This window comes from Natrix helvetica (assembly GCF_964273705.1).
Source record: "Natrix helvetica genome assembly, chromosome: Z".
Taxonomy (NCBI): domain Eukaryota; kingdom Metazoa; phylum Chordata; class Lepidosauria; order Squamata; family Natricidae; genus Natrix; species Natrix helvetica.
This window is the reverse complement of record NC_138554.1, coordinates 23,417,411-23,431,031: the sequence shown is the minus strand read 5'-3', so window position 1 is coordinate 23,431,031 and position 13,621 is coordinate 23,417,411. Positions and strand designations below refer to the sequence as shown.

The following is a 13,621-nucleotide window of genomic DNA, read 5'->3' as shown; positions in this document are numbered from 1 at the left end:
TGGCCCATTGATAAAGGGGGATGGGGAGGAAGCTGCAGGGAGCTACTTTGTCTTTAAAACGTGTTTCTCTCTTTTCACATCCAGGAAAATATAATATTCTGCTTTTTCAAGATATTTCATTTTTCTAGGAGAAGGATGGGTCTTAACTTCCTATACTAGGTTTTAATTGGCAGCTAATTTTGAAAGTGAAACAGCATTCAGTATCTGGGATTCATCTGTACATCTGGTCTGAATAGATGAAATTTGAGAAAAGATTGATTTAAGAATAGCTATTCGGAAAGATTTTAAACTGATGAACTAAATTCTTTGCCAAAATGGATTCTACTTAATTTGGAATTTGATTGAAATCAGGATTTCTTCTGCTGTTATTAAATCAATGGAAGAAAGAAGAAAAGTGACAAGGTGTCGTAAGATCATTTTTATTATTATTGTAAATGTTGGAGGATCCCATTACCTGTTTCCTTTAATCTGAAGCTTAAGTGAATATGGAGGGATCAAATAAATGAGATACAAAGCTCTTCATGATGCCTTTTTCAACTGTCTTTTTCTTTTTTTTCAAATACCCTTTTCTGAACTTCTCCCACACTTATATCCTAACATTCTTTTAATATTAATTATTTTATTTTCCTTTTCTGACACAGTCTTGTATATCCTGAGTTGAATAATTTATCCTTACTATGATAGTCTATCCCAGAATTCTCCAGCAAGTATGTGGCCAAGTTTGAAAAGCACTAGTCCAAGCCAATCAAATAGCAGGTAAGAATAAAGGCGAGCCAATGAGAATTCCGGATGAACCAAGCCCCCATGCGATTGCGAAGTGAAACTAACCGCAACCGCAAATTATTGCATCGGAACAGAGCAAAAGGGCGGGGCTCCACGGTGAAGTCTTTTGGAGATTTTAGCACTGTCATAAGCAGCCGGAATGAATATTCTTCCTAAGAAGTCGTGGCACGTCCGCAACAAAGACAATGTGGCTCGCGTACGACGGGACGAAGCGGAGGCTGAAGTTCAGCGGCAAAAGAGGGAGGCCCGAGTCCTTTTAGCTGAACAGGAAGTAAGTAGTCGTCAAGGGTCATGCGGAAAGGTTTGGAATTATTGCGTAACCTCAGTATTTCAAGTGGTCGCAGTAGTTTTAAATCGAACATTCTACTGCGCATGCGGGTTCTGCCCATCTGTTTTGTGTTTATTTTCCTCTGAAGGAAAGGTGTCAACATGTATTTCTTTTTATAGCGAGTTTGGGGTTATGGTAATACTTTAGTACATGCATCTAATCAAATCCATAAAAGTTAAGTGCTTCCAAACGGACAATCTCAACTCCCTAGTGTGGAAGTGAGGTAAACATTAGTTCCAGGGATCTAACTCCCATTTGGCCACTGTTCAGAAAGAGTTGCAGTGCTAAAGGTTTATATGGAATCTGAACATTGTGTCTGGATTCTATCACTTTGTGAATTCTGCGTACAGAATAATCCTGCATTCATCTTCCTGGATGGATTAATAAAAAAACAAAGCCAAACCTGAATTTTATCCAGACTTAGAAAAAAAATGAACAAGGTGACAGTTTGGTTTTGACAACAATGGCATTCTATTGTTGTCAGAATCAAACTGCCTGCCACCTTCTTCAATTTTCTGTATTCTGTAACAACAGAAGCATCCTCAGTTTTAAAAAAATGAAAGATTTTAAACTGCGGAACTAAATTCTTTGCCAAAATGGATTCTACTTAATCTGGGATTTGATTGAAATCAGGATTTCTTCTGCTGTTATTAAATCAATGGAAGAAAGAAGAAAAATGACAAGGTGTCATAAGACCATTTTTGTTATTGTAAATGTTGGAAGATCACATTGCTGTTTCCTTTAATCTGAAGTTTACTATTAATATGGAGGGAACAAATAAATGAGATGCAAAACTCTGCATGATGTATTAAAGTGCCTTTTTCTGGCCTTCTCACATACATACATCCTAACATTCTTTTAATATTAATTGTTTTCTTTTCCTTTTCTGACACAGTATATCCTGAATTGATATATTGTTCTTTTTTTTCCAGAATTATTTTTATTTTTTATTCTCTTACATACCATTTTAAGTATATCTTCACATAATTGTTATTCTTCTTTACATTTATCATTTTTATACATTTATTGTTTCATTTAATAGGTTATAATATACAGTTTGGGTTGCTTTTGTTTACCATCCCTTCCTCCTGTTGTAACACCACCTTATTTTCCCTTTCTTTTCTCCTTCCCTTCTCTACTTCCTTCCTTCCTCTCCTTCCCCTTCCTTCTTCCCTTCCCTTTCTCCTACTCCTACTCTTCCTCTTCCCCTTCCTGCCCTCTCTCCTTCTCTTCCTCTCCCTTCTATCCTCCTCTCCTTACCTTTTTCTTCTTTCCTCCATCTTCCTTTCATTTTCTCCTCCTCTCTCCCTTTCTTTTCTATTATTGTAGGTGTCTCTTTTCGGTCTCAGTTTATGTTTCCTTGGGATGGTATTTCCGCAAACCCAAATATAATTTAATATCATTTCTTATTCCCTTACCTTCGCTAATCTATCCTAACTACATCCCCCCCCTTTGTGTCTCCCTCTTGGATATATACTTATATATTTAATATTTTCTTTTCTGTTTTCCTCTTCACCCCTCCCCCCTTTTCCATTTAACAGTGCATTGTCTGGGTTCTATATCCCTACTTTCTTTTCTAGTTTCCTTTCTCTAGTCTAGCCAATCATAAAATCTTCCCCATGTCTTGAAGTACTCCAATTCCTCTTTTTCCTTTATTTTCATTGTCAACTTACTCATCTCTGCACAATCTAATATCTTTTTTATTATCTCTTCATCTGTTGGTAGCTTATTTAGTTTCCAATTTTGGGCAAATATGATTCTTCCTGCTGTAGTTACATGTATAATCAAACAAGTATCCTCTTTCTTGAATTTCTCTGGGATAATACCTAGTAAAAATATCTCTGGTCTAAATTCTATTTCTTGTTGTAACATTTTCTTTAACCATACTCTTATCTTAGTCCATATTTCCTTGCTTCTGCACATGTCCACCACATATGATAATAGGAAGCTATTGCTTGTTGACACTTCCAACATTTCGCTGATTTGTTTTTAAACATCTTTGCTAATTTTTCAGGTGACATGTGCCATCTATAAAACATTTTGTATAAGTTTTCTTTGTAAGCTGTTGACATGGTTAATTTATAGTTCCTTTCCCATAGTTGTTGCCACTTTTCTAACTCAATCGTGTGACCAAAATTCCTTGCCCAAGTTACCATTGTATCTTTAACCACTTCTTCTTCTAACCTAGTTCTTAGTAGATAGCTATATAGTTTCTTGATTATTTTTTCTTCCGTTCCCATAAGTATCTTATCCAACTCCGAACTTCCTAGTTAAAACCATATTCCCTTTTATCTTTTTCATATCTTGATTGTATTTGCAATTGTGAAAACCATCCTATATCAATCCCTTGTTTTTCTAATTCTTGTTTTTGTTTTAGTTCCCCTCTTTCTGTTAAGATATCTTTGTATCTAATGATATTTTTCATACTACTAATATTTGGATGTGTCAATGCTTCCATTGTTGAAAACCACATTGGTACTTCTAAATAGTGTTTCCCTTTCACTCTATCCCATATTGTTAACAATCTATCCCTTACATAATGTCTTTGAAAATAGCCACGTGCCTTACTTTTACCATATCACAAAAAAGCATGCCAACCTAGTTGCAAATCATGACCTTCCAATGTCAATAATCTTGTATTACTCAGTAAGATCCATTCTTTCATCCAAGATAATCCCGCTGCTTGATAATATAATTCCTAGTTTGATAATCCAAATCCACCTTGAACTCTTGCATCTTGCAACATTTCTATATTAATTCTTGCTCCCCCCCCCGCCATATATATTTTCCCACTATTTTATTCATACTTTCAAAATATTTTTTCTCTAATTTTATCGGTATTGTTTGGAGTCGGTTTAGCAGTCTTGGTAGTATATTCATCTTTACTACTGCTATTCTTCCCATCAATGATAATTGTAGGTTTTTCCATCTTTTCAGATCTATTTCTTTGTTTTCTCACCTTATAATAGTTATCCTCCTTTAGTGTTACACACCTTGAAGTCAATTGAATACCCAAATATTTCACTTTTTTCACCACCTATATGTTCAGTTTCCCCATCAACTCTCTTTTCTGTTTTTCTGTCATAGTTTTCACCATAATTTTTGTTTTATATTTATTAATCTTCAAGCCCGTTACTTCTCCATATTCTTCTACTATTTCAACTAGTTTTGGCCCTGTTTCTATTGGATCTTCCATAATAAACACCAAATCATCTGCGAATGCTTGTAATTTATATTCTTCTTTCTTGACCCTCATCCCTTTTACTTCTTTATTTTGTCGTATTTCTCTATTCAAAATATCTAGTGTCAGTATAAATAATAATGGTGATAGTGGACATCCTTGTCTAGTTTCCTCCGTGATCTCTATCTTTCCTGTCATCTCACCATTTACCATTACTTTTGCCAATTGGTTATTGTATATCGTTTTGATCATATTTATGAATCCCTCACCAAATCCCATTATTTGAAATTGCATTATCATAAATTGCCAGTTCACATTATCAAAGGCCTTTTGTGCATCCAGAGATAACAATGCCATTATATGTGCTCTTGATTGTATTACTGTACTCCTATCATCTGAGGAGATCTGGTATAGTCTAATTTAAAGGTTAGCTGATTTATCGATATTCTATTTAAACACAATAATTAAATGTAGACTCTGTGGCTCGAATGTGTTAGATTTGTTTTTATTATCACCTTACTTGCTCTTGACTTGAAACACACAGAGGCTTTCACACTATTTAGGAAGTTGTCTTGGACAAATTGACCTAAGTGTAAGCCTTGGATAGATATCTGCCTTTGATTTTAGGCCCGGACCGAATTCTTACGGAAGAAAGCACGTCTGTCAGGAGGTGATAAGAGTGGCTCAGACCTTGTTTCTTTGGATTCAGAAAAGCCCTCAGGACATCTTAACCTCTTTCAGGGGTTGCAAGAGAGTGGCAACAAAGAATATGAAGAGGAGAAGAAGCAGGAAAAGGTAATTGTGGAAAAGTGGGAATGCAGTTTGCCAAAAAAGTTTACCTAAGTGGGCACTGAAAGCCTTGAGATAGGCAGACTCCTGTTTATGAGCTGTGAGAACGTAGTACGAACAGTAGTATTAATATTTAGGTACACATCTTTTAAATAAATCTGCTTGTTGATGAATAGAATCCTGATTTAGCAGGTTTTTTTTAACCCTAAATGCATTATTCCTTCCTGATAATCTAAATGACCAGGCTAATATGTCAATGTAATATGTCAGTCATCCAGGCAAAAGTATCTGAAGGTTGAATCATGGCAACTGGATTCAACTTTCAGACACCTTTGCTAGGATGACTTGAGAGTTTTTGCATTGACATATAGCAACGCATTTTGGAGAGGAAACCCCTGAAGTTGTGGTAAGAGTTCGTACATTCCAATGACACTTTGCCTAGCTAGCTTGCTCTGATTGATGAAGCTGCCTTGAGAAGCACTGAAACGTCTAAAACTAACAAAAATATTAGTCCTGTTGACATGATTCAACTTTCAGACAACTTCAGCTAATTTTCGTATCCTAAATAATCATATTCTTGTACTTTAAACCATAGTAGCATAATGCCTAGTGGTTACTGTTAATTAAAACATGTCAGGAAAAGGGTGATTATTAGATGATATTCTGCATTGGATCACACGATGTTCACTGAATCCACAGTAAGCAGTTTACTTTACAGAAGAAGAATAGGGAAATACTCCTTTGATTAGAATTGTATACTTGGAGCACTAGAATATGTATGTGGGGGATGGATGGATGGATAGCATGAGTAATTTCCTTGGCTTTATATCCCTTACAGGAACGAAAGGAAAAAGCTCTAGGAATCCTGACTTATTTGGGCCAAAGTGCAGCAGAGTCTCAGACATCCATTCCATGGTACCAGGAGCTGCCAGATCGTAGCAAAATCAATGCCAAAGATGAGAAACTTAAGGGAAGGCTGGACCCCTTGGCTGAGATGGGGAAACATTTATACAAGAAGAAGTGCTCTAATAAAAAGGAAGAAAAGAAAGAAAAAGGAAAACCAAAGCACAATGAAAGCAAAGGAAACCTAGCACTTAGGTGGGTAATCCCTTTCGTTGTGCACTCAAGAAAATTGTCAATATCGAGCAGCAAATGGCTGTTGTTCAGTGAGGGATTTTCTGTTTTTGGAAGGACCCTGCAAAGCAGAATATAGGGTGGTGGGCCTACTAGTATTTAAGGATTAGATCTGATTTTGTATATGGCTGCCAAGTTATCTTTGTGAGGCCGGTGTTTTATTGGGATGCAAACCGGGTTGCATCTTTTGTTTGCTTGGAATAAAGCCAGCTTATATGTAGCTATTATAGGATCACAGGGCATGTGCTGAAGGTACACAACAGTGTCAACCATGTTGGAGCTAATCTGATTAAAAGAATAGCCCTTCTGATTCTGCAGAACCTCATATTCTATGCACGACCATATTATCTGCTCCTTTTAAACAGGCCCCGGGGAATATAAAACCAGAACTGTACTACTGGTAGTCCTCGACTTATGACCACAATGGAGCCCAAAATTTCCATTGCTAAGCAAGGCAGTTGTTAAGTGAGTTGTACTGCATTTTATGACCTTTTGGCTACAGTTGTAAGCGAATCACTGCAGTTTTTAAGTGAATCTGGCTTCCCCCATTGACTGTCAGAAGCCAGCTGGAAAGGTTACAAATGATGATTGCGTAGCTTTGGGACAGCGCAAATATCGCAAATGCCTGCCTCTTGTCAAGCACCCAAATTTTGAACAAGTGACCATTGGGGATGTTGCAACGGTGGTAATAACATCATGTCACTTTTTTCATTGGCACTGTAATGTCAATTGGTCACTAGATGAATAGATGTATGTCGAGGACTAATGCTTATATACCATAGTGCAGTGATGGCTTAACTTTTTTTCCTAGAGTAGCAAAAGCACGCATGTGCCCACATCCATAATGTAATACACCTCCCATGCATCCCACCCCCTGCACATCCGAGTGTGACATCCCTGCACTCCCCTCAACCCACGCGCATGCCCCCCCATCCCAAAAGAGTGCTGGTGGGAGGGAAAGCCTCCCATCCCAAAACAGCAATGGGGAGGGGAAAAAAGCCTCCTGTCCCAAAACATTACTGAGAGGGGGGAAATCCTCCCTTCGCAAAATAGTGCTGGGGGTGGGGGGAATCTCCGGAGATCTGGGAAGGCACAGACTACAGAAAGTGAGGAGAAAGGTGTTGTGGCCCAGCAGCGGCCGTCTGAGCTGTTGGTGGGCTCTGACAGCTCAGACCATTAATGGACTGCTCTGGAGGATGAGGAAGACTCTGGAGGGTGTTTGGAGTCAGAGCAGGAACAAGAGAGGCCTGTTGGCCACCATGTGGTATCTGAGTCAGGGAGCAGTGAAGAGGAACAGAGGGAGGTTGTCCCTGATCTGTGTGTATGTAGAGCTGAGAGGAGAAAGGAACAGCTGTGGAGAAGATGTCATAGAAGGGAGTAGGGACAGCTGGCTAAGGTTGTGGCCCCTCCCAAAGAGTTTATAGGTGGAGCGACGGGAGGGGAATCTTTGCAGGAAACAACAGTCCATTTTACTAGCCATTGAGAAAGCATTCCGTAAGTCTAATCTTGGTTTCTTGAAGATAGTGTTCTAGGCTCCTAGCCAAGGGGTGGCTTTATCTATGTAATAAGTTGTGGCAGACAGCCAAGCCGGTGTCTGCATATTCATTGGAATCACGGGACAGAACAAAAGATATGCACATGTGCCTCCCGCCTGCAGAGTAAACCCAAAAACCAGCTGGCCAGCAGGAGGCACACGTGCTGGGCAACGGCTTGCATGCCCACAGAGAGGGCTCCGTGTGCCACCTGTGGCACACATCCATAGGTTAGCCATCATGGCCGTATTGCTTTACAGCATCCCTGAGCAGTTTACAAATATTAACATACTGGCCTCAACAATCTGGATCTTCATTTTACTGATCTTGGAAGAATGAAAGGCTGAGTCAAACTTGAGCGCTGCCAGGATCGAACTCTGGCTGTGGGCAGAATTAGCCTGCAATACTGTGTTCTAAGCATTGCACCACCATGGCTCCTACAACCTGTAATTCCTTCCCTAAAATTCAGTGCATACTTGGAGATCCCCAAACCCCTGATTATTGCAGAGATAGAATTTAGGCAAACCGTATCTCTGCCTCCCCTTGTGGATTGATGAACTTTCCTGGGTCCCATCTCTCTTCCCTTTCTTTCCTTTTGCTTTCCCTTTCCCTTTCTAGGTGCCCATCTTCTTCCCCATCATGCTCTCTAGAACAGCTCCGCCAGGAAAGGTTGCAGAGGGAACAGGCAGAACGAGCTCGAACCGAATCTCTTCTTGCCCAGAGATCTGGAATGGGTCCACGCCGGGAGGAAGAGGAGGAAATGGATGAAAGGAAACGTGGCTACAACTCACAGTTCAACCCCCTGCTGGCAAGACAGAGAGCAGTGAAAGACAGTCGAATTGAGTGGGTGTAAAGCAGGAAGTTAGTCAAACCAAGTTCTTCAGCTGTGAAACTGTTGAGTGCAAAATGCTTCATAGAATTTCTGGCCGTAAAAAATTCTATGAAGAAATTCTATTCTGAATTGATGTAAACATTTAGTAATACAACACGATGTTGGCTATGTAATAGTATACATGTGGTTATGTTATGAAAAAATAAAAAAACTTTATATATAAAAGATTTCTGGCCATAAGCCTGCAGAATCAGGCCAAAAATGACTTGTCGTATGGCTTCTAGGACGACTTTTGCTCAATTATAATTATCATTCACTAGAAAACAATATTGAGCAGGAAAATCAGCCAAGCAATTAATGAATCTATTTTCACTGTTTGCTCTGAACTGCCAGAAAAAAACCCCTCAAAGCTGGATTAAAAAAGGATAAAATTTCCTGATCCAGTAACCTCGCTTTATTCTTTATAGCCTTCCTGAAAATAATATTTTAGGGGGCACCATGTCAATGATTCTGAATTTAATTGTAAATATAGAAGCAGCAAACCCATCTCAGGCAGTATGGAGAACTGAAGCAGTGCCATGTACATCTGTCTTGAAATAATAGTTTACTGCCCTAAGAGATGGACCAAGGTACTAGTCAAAAAGCACTAAGCCTGGAATATACTGAGGAGACTTCTTCAAGAATAAATGGTGGAAGATCCTGGAGGTGGTGAGGGGTCATTCTTTTTTTAAAAAATGTGGTTGTCAAAATTAGCATTGCCAGTTTTCCTGCCATTGTAATTCAGTGCTCATTTTTGTATGTGACCTTCTGCCATTAGAAAAATGAGCATGAGAAAGATTTTGGCCCACTGTGAAGATTTATCCTTGTAATAAGAGCATTCAGAGGCAGTAGTTGTAAGGTTATGTTGTAAGATGTGAAAGACTGGAGTACTTCATGGTAATGTAGGCTAAGTGATGTAGGAGAGATGGTGATGTGCTAATTAGCCAAATTATGCAAAAACAGGACTGTATTGTCCATAACGTGAACCTGCAAAAGCACATCTTAAGAATAAGATTGGTTTGTTACTCTGGACTTAAAGCTTAACATGCTATCTATGTATTATAAACAAGTGATGATTGATTGTGACCATATTACTGAATGAGATTGATTTGTTACTCTAGACCAGTGTTTCTCAACCTTGGCCCCTTTAAGCTTGCTAGGGAATTCTGGGAGTTGAAGTCCACATGTCTTAAAGGGGCCGAGGTTGAGAAACTCTGCTCTAGACTTAAAGCTTAACACGCTATCTATGTATTGTAAACAAGCGATGATTATTTGTGACCATATTACTGCAGAATTCTCTAAGATTGGTTGGAAAATAAGCAGCCACAATTTGCTTCAAATGTTGCTGGGTATCTGGCTGCTTATTCATTATCCAAATAAACATTTCCCTTTTTAGTATATTCCCGTGATGTTGTCCTGGTCAGCCATAAACTATATTATTTTGGAATATTACAAATTCTCACAAAACTAGCAAATGGATTGCTCAAAGCAGGCCAAGGAAATTTACTTATAGTCATACTTATAAAAATGAATGTTCTTGCTTCAGGCTTCTAAGTTGGGGTTTATAGAGAAAGGTGACCTTATCGTCACCACACGAATACCTCACTGAAAAAAGTTACTTATGATCGCTTTTCCATTTACGACTATTGCAGCATCCCAATGGTCATGTGATCAAAATTCAAACATTTGGCAACATTGGATTCATATTTATGACGGTTGCAGTGTCCCAGGTTCACATGATCACCTTTTGACAAGCAAAGTCAATGAGGGAGCCACTTAACAGTTACTAACTGAACAACTGCATCAATTCACTTAACAGTGGCCAGAAAAGGGCATAAAATGGGGCAAATTTCACCTGACATCTCGCTTAGCAACAGAAATTTTGGGCTCGATTGTAGTTGTTAGTCAAGGACTATCTGCATAGGGCTTGAATATATTGTGCATCATTCTGACTCACAGCTCATACCCCCAAAAATTGCAGAGTCCTTTCTCCCACCCCCCACCCCCGCGTACAACAGAAGAACAACACTCATATAAAACTATTTATTCATAAATATTTTCCAAAATGAAAATAGGCTTACGAAAAAATATCTTAACAGCGGTGTGGGCAGGATGCTCCAGTTCAGGGGGGCTGGTTGAGAAATCAGTCCCACCTCCCCCCCCCCAAAGTTTTCCCAAATGTCTCCCTTTCCAATTAGGAATAAATTGCAAATCTTATTGGGGAGAGTGGGGGTGTCTTCCTGTGGGAGGAGCAGCAGATTAGATACAAGCTCTTAAATTTATGGTGGCAATATTTTGGAAGGCTGGAAACGAGAAGCAGCATTTGGGACCAGGGGACGGGGGGGGAATGGGAAGAAGGTAGAATCTCTAAAGTCATCATTCCAGTCCGCAAAGGGACTCTTCCAAATGAGGAGGATTAAGGGCATGATGACAGTAGATGGCCTTTAAGGGGTTCTCCTTACAACTTGCAAAAAAAGCAAGTCAAAAATTATGGCCAAAAACTGACAGGTGCCAATCCACCAGAATTTCCGTGGTCACCGGGAGCCTTGGTAACTTGAGGTTGATGCTTCCAAATTTGCAAATCCTATTATTATTTTTTGCCAATTTGCCATTTCCAGCAGTGGCAAGTGGACGAAGGGGTCGGAGAACGGTCACCACAAAGCTTCATGGGACCTGATATTGTCAAAAATCATACTTGGGCATCTAGCCAAACCGGGGGGGAGGGACAGGGGGGGACAGGGCGGAGTTTGCACCCAAAAAAAAGTTTGGGGAGGGCTAGCAAAAGGGCAAGTGGGGTGTTTGTGTTTGCTGCAATAATTACGGGGCTGAAATGCTCTTATTTAGAACACACACACAAAAATGGAGAACGGGAGAAGCCACTCTTTTGGTGAGATTCTCAAATTCTTTTTTTTTCCTTTTAATCTCCATTATGGCACCCATATTTGGTGCGTAGGAAGGGTGTTTTCCCCCCTCCCACTTCTGACCTCTTCACGGGCAGAAGAGAGCAAAGAAAAGGCAGAGGAGAAGCCTGCCACTGCCGCTGCCCCTCTTCCTCCGTCCTGCGGTCATTTTTAAAACTTGCATGCATTTTTTTTAAACATGCGGCTTGCCCCCTCCCACCCCGGTTGTAATTTGGGGAGGAAGATGAAGAGAAGTGAGGGGTAGGTGGGTCTTCCTTTGCCGCTGCCCCCAGCACATCACCACAGCTGTCTCTGGAAGGAAAACTTGGCACCCCCTGTTGGCCCCAGGGCATCACTGCAGGTCCCGGTCTTCCAGGTAGCGGTATTCAAAGGTGAAACCCTCCTTTTTGCGCTGGCCCCATTTCTCGTAGTCAAAGTAGATGTAAGTGCCCTGAGCAGAAACAGGAAACACAACACAATTTGTGACCTCTTGCCTTACTGAACACATTTAAAAAGTAATCTAAAGGAATCCTGGACTGTTGCTAAATGATACCTGCCCTCCTACATGAAAGCAGAAGTCCTGTGGCTTTCAGTGGGCCTGGTTCCTTGTCATGCAAGAGCCTCAGAGAATGTTACTTGAAGTTTACAACTTTGGCAATTTTGGAGGAAGCAGTAGGAAGTTATGGCCTATTCTTGCTATGTCAATACTAAGGAAGAATAGAGAATTATTGTTTGAACCTCTATTTCAGATTTTAATCTGAACCCTTGCATCCTAGACATAAATTTTAATCTAACCCTTGCATCCTGGACATAAATTGTTTCAACACCTACTTCAAAACGATGCTATAGAGCACTGCACACCAAGACAACTAGACACAAAACAGTTTTTCCCCTAACGCCATTACTCTGCTAAACAAATCATTCCCACAATACTGTCAAACTATTCATTAAGTCTGTATTACTATTAATCTTCTCATTTTTCCTATCACCTATCTCCTCCCACTTATGACTGCATGACTATAACTTTGTTGCTTGTGTCCTTATGATTTATATTGTTTCCTGGTACGATTTGATTGCTTATTTGTATCCTATGACTATTAAGTATTGTACCTTGATTCTTATGATTTTTGAAAAGCGTATCTTGTCTTTTTATGTACACTGAAAACATATGCATCAAATTAAATTCCTTGTGTGTCCAATCACGCTTGGCCAATTAAGAATTCAATTCAATTCAATTCTTATTCTATTCTTTAAAAAAAGTGCCCCTTATGACCTGTATGGTAGCTAAACCCTGCATTGCTGCAATGAATACAAGGTCATGGCTGATGCTAATCTGAATACAGCTGGGTTACTTTTCTTTTTAACTATTTTTATAGATAGTCTTTGACTTACAACTTGTTGCTCAGTGGCTATTCAAATTTACAATAGCACTCCCCAGGCCTACAACCCAGATTCAAAGTTCTGATGTCCTTCCTCCACCAAATTGCCTCTTGAGTATTCAGCAACCTTCCGTATTTATGGCTGCTTGACATAACAAAAAACACCCATTGTGGACAATGGATTTATCTAATGATTGCAGTGTTTGCTTAATGACCACTAAAAAAAAAAGTGTAGAGTCAGGAATAGTCACAGGGTGACCTGCTTAATGACTGGCATGATTTACAACTGTAATTTTGGGTTCAAATCAACACTACCTGCATATATGATTTCCCCTCACAAAATCAAAATGCCATGTTGTGTGAAGTGCTCTGCTCAAAATGGACACATGCACGCACAGTTGCGTTCTTCCTACGAGGAATGGACCCTTCGTCCTTGCTAATACAGATAAAATTGCATTGACGGGCCCATCTTCCGTTACCTTCACCCTCACCTGCTCAAACTCATCAGTGATGGTCTTAGGTTCTTCGTGCCGCTGAAACCACATCATGTACTTTGTATGGAAGCGCCACGATTGCTTCTTCAGTGCCTTTGCTGCCAGGTATTGTGCCTTCGTACCCTGGGAAGCGAGAGAGGAAAAACAGATCAGAGCTCTGGGATTTGCAGGTTGAGAGGAGAGATGCCGATCCAAGTAATACTTAGGCATGACCCAGCGAAGGGAGGCAG

General features: G+C 39.9%; 2 protein-coding genes across 5 annotated transcripts in view; one reads left to right on the top strand and one right to left on the bottom strand.

Annotated features, from left to right (window-relative positions):
* Positions 1–771: 771 nt before the first annotated feature.
* LENG1 (leukocyte receptor cluster member 1) lies at positions 772–10,018 on the top strand. Its single transcript, XM_081971560.1, has 4 exons — positions 772–1,054; positions 4,920–5,087; positions 5,920–6,179; positions 8,366–10,018. The coding sequence occupies exons 1-4, from the start codon at positions 923–925 to the stop codon at positions 8,598–8,600; spliced, it is 795 nt and encodes a 264-aa protein (XP_081827686.1). The 5' UTR covers positions 772–922; the 3' UTR covers positions 8,601–10,018.
* A 629-nt stretch (positions 10,019–10,647) lies between these two features.
* CNOT3 (CCR4-NOT transcription complex subunit 3) overlaps positions 10,648–13,621 on the bottom strand; it is a 50,001-nt gene continuing 47,027 nt past the window's right edge. For all 4 annotated transcript variants that reach the window (XM_081971556.1, XM_081971558.1, XM_081971557.1 and 1 more), the window contains exons 18-19: positions 13,389–13,514; positions 10,648–11,969 (exon numbers count right to left, since the gene is read on the bottom strand). In XM_081971556.1, the coding sequence (XP_081827682.1) occupies positions 11,871–11,969; positions 13,389–13,514 (225 nt within the window). In that variant the 3' untranslated portion in view covers positions 10,648–11,870. The remainder of the gene's footprint in view (positions 11,970–13,388; positions 13,515–13,621) is intronic.

Coding starts and splice junctions, on each gene's coding strand:
- LENG1 (XM_081971560.1), top strand. CDS start 923: ATGAATATTCTTCCTAAGAAGTCGTGGCACGTCCGCAACAAAGACAAT. Junction 5,088..5,919: donor AGGAGAAGAAGCAGGAAAAG/GTAATTGTGGAA, acceptor TATCCCTTACAG/GAACGAAAGGAAAAAGCTCT. Junction 6,180..8,365: donor AAAGGAAACCTAGCACTTAG/GTGGGTAATCCC, acceptor TTCCCTTTCTAG/GTGCCCATCTTCTTCCCCAT.